We start from the raw sequence: 6,000 nt of genomic DNA, 5'->3' as shown, positions 1-6,000 counted from the left end.
GAATGTCGGCTTTGGGTGGAGATCTCCCCGGGGAGACATTAGAGGCGGGGGACGCCTCCCCTCCCAGCCTGGGCTGGAGCAGCAGCTTACCGTGGGGTGAGTTTCCCGCGCGGCTGCGGCACGTGCCTGCGCCGGGCGAGCGGCCCCCTGCTGTACCAAGCTGGCCTCACGCTGCTCGCTCCCCAGGCCCGGCAGTGACGCCCGGGGGAGGATGCTGCCGACTGACACAGTAACTCCGCTCGCTCGCTCGCTCGCTCCGCAGCCAGTTTGGCGGGGAGCTGTCGGCAGCCGCGGCTGCTGGAGCCGGGCCGGGGCGTGGAGGGAGCCGGGGCTCCAACATCCTCCCGCCGCTGCCTGGAGAGGCCGGCCGCTTCTTCCGCGAGCTCCATGGCGCTGCGGCGGCGGCGCTGAAGCCAAGCGCGGGACTGAAGTTCGGCGCTGCCTGCTCGGCCGCTCGGCGCGGAGCTGAGAGAGCGGCGGGAGCATCATGAGCCGCGGCCAGCCCTCCGCGCCGCAGCCGGACGACCCCCCGGCCGGGCGGGGCCGCCGCACCGACAGCCTGGACTACTTGCTGCGGTCGTCCGAGGAGAGCGCCCTGCCGCCCTACGCCTACTACCCGCTGTGAGCACCGTCCGGCGCCGCCTGCAGGCGCGAGCGGGGGCTGGGAGCCAGGCTGGGGCAGCAGCAGCAGCGCCCCAGGGAGGGCAGGGGGAGCCCCGGCTTCCCCACCCAGCGCAACCAGGGGCAGGGGCGGGGTAGGGGTGGAGGGGCGACCGAGCTCCTGCAGGCTGGACCCGGGAGCCGCTCTCCGGCCCCTGGAGCGGCGGCGGTAGCGCCGCGAAGTGCGCCTGGGATGCGCGGGGCGGGCGGAGCGACGGGCTCCGGCCGCTCAAAGGCACGGCCGGGCCGGGTTCCCCTCCTCCCTGGGGCCGGTCGCAAAGCCAGTGCTCGGGAGTCGGTGTGGAGCTGTGCTGGCGTGGCTGGGAGCAGCGGGAACTCGGGCACTGGGCGGCGAGGGGTTGGCAATAAGTGGCCTTTTCACAAAACCGAACACCCTTGTAAGAACAGATCAGTCTCTTGCTCCCCGAGCGAGCCCTCTCCGTCCGTCCCGCTGGCAGCCGCGGGTGCACTAGGATGCGCCCTCCTGTCAACAGGGGCCGCCTGGTCCTCCGAGGCCGGGCACGGGGCTGTTCAAATGCTGCCAGGGAGCGGAGACGGTAAGGAAGTCTCACACTGAGGCTGGCCCTCTCCCAGGAAATCCTCGCAATCTCTACTGCAGTTTGGGAAGGAAAGTTATACACGCTTTTTCAAGGCGTGAGAACTGTGGCCCCCCAGCTAGGGTTTGCTTCAGGGTCTCCTCCTCTAAAAGCAAAAGCACAGATGTGCCATTCGTGTTTCAGTGCCCCTCTGCTCATGGAAATTTTTAAAATTTCATTTGTCTCATGTCATAGCTCTAGAAAAGATGTCTGGCAGGTGTGGTTTGTGTTTTCTTGGTTTTTTGTTTGTTTTTATTTATTTATTTTTGGGGTTTTTTTGCTACTAGCCTGCAGATAGGTATGCATTTTATTGCCACAAAACATCCTTTGGTAAGTGAAATGGAGATTCGTTTGGGACTTGAAGCATTTGGTCATCTTTCCTGCAGCAGAATTGTCTATAGCAATTATTTTCTGAAAAAGAGAAAAAAGTAATTTAATATGAGGTAATCGGACAGACACCAAGGAGGTGAAAGATAGTATATGTCCTGCTGTAATGGCACTGAAATAAAGTCCTAGCTTGTCTGAATAGAGTAAATTCAACTGCATATGGCATATGTTATGGACTGCACTGGTCTGTTTAAAATATACACCCTGCAATGGGTTTTCTATAGTCATAGCAATAACTTCTATTGTCAGTGGTCCCAACTGGGTGCACATTATGTTCTCATTCATAAAGCCACAATCGTCTCTATTGTATCTACAGTTCAAATTATAAAAGCATGGAATTTGGTTTTCAGAGTGCCACTGAATTTTACCATTTTTAAGTTAGCAAGGTGTCCAAAGATTATGTTTTTTATGGTAATTTCAGGATTTTTTTAAATGAGGGAAGTACATTTATTGACTACAATACCTCTAGTTATATAGTATCACTTTGACTGGTATAGCTGTCACTTGTTAGTGTTTCTGAGGGAAGAGTCAATGCAAAGAGTGTGAAAATGATTATATTACTTGACATGTCAAGAATCATACAATTTCAGGTGATTACAAGACACTTTCATATCAATACTGACATACACCTTCATGTATCCTGCTACTTAACTGCTTCCTTTGATTATCCACATCCTCATATGGTATATTTTTGAGACAAGATTTGTCAAACAGATTGGTGTAGAAATGAAATAATAGTAAGACAGCAATGGGATTAGACATTTACACTGATATTGAGTACATTCAGAGCTGAATATTTAGAATACTTTTTTTCCCCTGCCCTCTGTGAATCACCTGCTAGCCAACATTTTATGACGCTATTCTGGTAAATAATATGATGAAAGCCTCATCTTATGTCTAAGAAATGTGCGCATCTAGGAGAAAGTATAACAGTTTATGATGGTGAATTAGATAGTTTTAAGAAAATAGTATCAACTACTGAGTTAAAGTCAGATGTTTTAATCTAAAGGTACTACTCTCTCATATGCTATGTTTCTCAGCATAACAATAAAAACATTTTTGTTAAACAGTAATGGGGAGAATCTTACTGTCACATGCACATACAAAAAGGACTTAGAACTCTAGAGCTTTTAATGCAGAGTAATACAGCACAATATTTTAAGGGTAAGTAAAAGGTGATGTATTACAGAGTTTCTGTTACTCACTTTTTTATTTCACCAGTGGGAAGATGCCTGCCACTTCTTTTCTTCTGCCTCTCCCCCACACCAGAGGCTCTAAGTAAACAAGTAAGTAAATAAATAAACCCGAGATACAATTAAGCACTTGTAATACAGTTCAGAGAGGTGGTCAGAGTAAGTTGCATTACCAAAAAAATTGTGTCCTAGGCTTGGTCGACACTGCAGACTTAGGTCAACAGAAGTCATCTTACACTGACTTAATTATGTCAGAGTACTCACTACACACTGGCTCCTGCCTAAAAAGCAGTCCAGTTGCACTTTAAAGACTAACAAGATAATTTATTAGGTGATGAGCTTTCGTGGGACAGACCCACTTCTTATAGATCATAGCCATGCCAGAACAATGATCTGAAGAAGTGGGTCTGTCCCACGAAAGCTCATCACCTAGTAAATTATTTTGCTAGTCTTTAAAGTGCTACAGGACTGCTTTTTTGTTTTGATAGTATATAGACTGGCATGGCTATCTCTCTGTTACTATGGCTCCTGCCTATGTAACGGCTCTACTACACTGACATCATAACTCCATGTCCACAAGAGGCACAGGGATTATGCTAGTGTAGAGAGGGTAACACCCTTTCTGTAGGCTCTGTATTGTTTACATCAGCTGTTGGTGGTCATTCTGTCAATTTCATGGCTCCATGCTGGAGCAGTGAAATTGACAAGAAAGCTGGATGGTTGTTGGAGCTAGTAGGGAGCTCTGTCTGGAGCCTGGCTGTCCCCCTGGCTACTCATGCCTGCCTGGACTGCTCCTGCCATGTCCCCACAGCTTCCATGGCTCCTATCCAAGCTGCTGTTCTGAACCAGGCTGCTTGCCAGGAACATGACTGCATGTCCCCTGCACAGTTCTTCCCTTCTGGGAGCTTGACTGACCCTCCTCCCCCATCTTCCCTTGCCCCAGGCTCTTAACCCATATCTCCCTGCTGCAACCAGGCTCCCAACAGCAGGGCTCATGGGGGAGTGGGGAGCCAAGAGACTGTAGGGGGATGGGTAGAGGCAGGCAGCTGTGCTCCTGGTGGGTAGCTGCCTGTGGAGCTGGGATCTTAGGCTCGAATCCACCACCACCCTTCTTAGAATGGTGGAAGTGCTCCTGGCGGAGATGCATGCCACTGACAGAAGGATGGGAATGTGGACATGAACCTCCCCAGTAATTACTGCAGTGGTTGTAAGTTAACCTAATAAAGACTGATGTATTCATCTAGTGTTGATGTGCCACTAATGCTATCTGTACTGCTTATGTTAGTTTATTAGCACCTTCAAAAGAGCACAGAAGCTACTAAAGTAAACAGTTAGTTGCATGCTTAAATGAGCTGGATTACAAGGTAAGGCACCAGTCCTCCATAACACATGAGCACATGCTGATCCATACATTGTGAACAGACTTTCTGAAATCAGTAGGACTACTCACAGTGCATAAAGTAAATCCTTTGTGTAAGTTTTGGTAGGATTAAGATTTTGGTGTTCATCTGTTCAATACTGGCAGTTTTTTTGCATTTAACAAGATAAGTAAAGCCAAATGACAAAGATATATCCTTATTTAATATGTAGCATACAGGGAGTGCGAGATGTTGTTGATAAGTTTGTAAAAACATTTCTTAAGAGTTTACTATTTTTCTTGAATCAGATGAATTCCAATTATGCCTTTAATTATACTGTGTACCTAAATTATGTGGCATTTCATGTTTATCTCAAGAGATGGTGTGACAAGTATTTTTTCATCTTTTAGTATTGATATACATAAAATATAAACCAGAAAGTACTATGCCAGCATCTGGAGAGTTAGTTGCAGCATGGGATTATATCAATATCTTATAGATACAGTCCCACAAGTTGAGTGCTTCCCAAGTGGTATTCCCCACTGACTTCTGTGAGAGTGGAAGGCATTTAAGCACCTCATAGGATTGGCCCCTAGGAAAATAAGTTTCCTGAATCGTCTATCCTTCATAGAATAAGGGCTGTGGTTGTTGTGGAGCAGAGTCAGGGTATCAAATTTTGTAAGATTCACTTTTGAATTGCTACCATGCAAGGTTGTGAAGTTGCCATTATGGTCGTTGGTGATAAAAAGAAGAAAGGCAATAACTTATTACATTTTCATTACTTATTACATATTACATTACTTATTACTCTTTAAGGCCTGAATAAAAGGTATAAATCTAAATTGCCTTCATCTCAATTGCATTACACAAGGAGGTATGGCCTGAGCTGTGGAATGAAAGAGGAAATGTTTTAAATGAAGACATGGCACTCTTTTTATGGGTATTTCCGACTACAATGACGATAATATGATTGAAGTAAAATTGGTATTTTAGTAATGTCATTATCGATCTTGATGGTATAATTCATTTATTTCAGAGGTATAAATGTTCATTGAGGACCTGTTCCTCAATAATATGGAGCATCTGCAACTTTTACGAAATTCAATAAACAAACTTCTGTAAGAGGAGCTGGCTGGACAACAAGAATTCCAGTTGTGAAAATGTCAAGGTTTTGAAATTTGTGTTTAGTCTTTGTCAGAACATACTTTTTCCTCTTGGAGCTGAGTACCTAAGGCCTCAGCAGGGATGTGGCAGTTCTACTTTGGTCCTCAGTAAATCCTTAGTCATTAAGCACTGGATCAGATTATTTGGGGAAATTATGGAATCTCTGTCAATGAAGGCTTTTAAGAACAGGTTAGATCGGGGTGGGCAATAACTGTTGTATAAGGGCTGTGCCATCAATTTTTATACTGATTATACATAATGAGCTATACCTATCTGGTAGGACTGGAAAGGAGCTTGAAAGGTCGTCGAGTCCACTCCCCAACACTCACCACAGGATCTGTCACCATCCTGGACAGATTTCTTTTTTTTAAACTATTTGACCCAGATCTATTTGTCCCACTGAGGATGAAGGTGCTCAAACTGCTGCACTACCCCGTCCCCCTTGTGGGTTGGTTCTGGGACTCCTGGAAGGGGCAGGGCCTTAAGCAGAAGGGCTGGGGCTGAGAGCTACAGAGAGAGAGTGTGAGTATGAAAGAGAAACACTTTTTGTGTGAGAGATGGACTTTGTGACACTGAGTGTGTGCCATAGTGTATAGGTGACAGTGACTGTGTGTGGCACAGACTGGGTATGTGTGACAGTGG

The 6,000-nt window shown here is 46.7% G+C and overlaps 1 protein-coding gene across 1 annotated transcript in view; it reads left to right on the top strand.

Moving 5' to 3' along the window:
- Positions 1-330: 330 nt before the first annotated feature.
- The window catches only part of TRPC6 (transient receptor potential cation channel subfamily C member 6), a 138,528-nt gene continuing 132,858 nt past the window's right edge, over positions 331-6,000 (top strand). The window contains exon 1 of the mRNA XM_074981666.1: positions 331-621. Coding sequence (XP_074837767.1) covers positions 488-621 — 134 coding nt within the window. The 5' untranslated portion in view covers positions 331-487. The remainder of the gene's footprint in view (positions 622-6,000) is intronic.

This window comes from Carettochelys insculpta, chromosome 1 (assembly GCF_033958435.1).
Source record: "Carettochelys insculpta isolate YL-2023 chromosome 1, ASM3395843v1, whole genome shotgun sequence".
NCBI lineage: Eukaryota > Metazoa > Chordata > Testudines > Carettochelyidae > Carettochelys > Carettochelys insculpta.
This window is presented reverse-complemented; position numbering and strand designations above follow the sequence as displayed.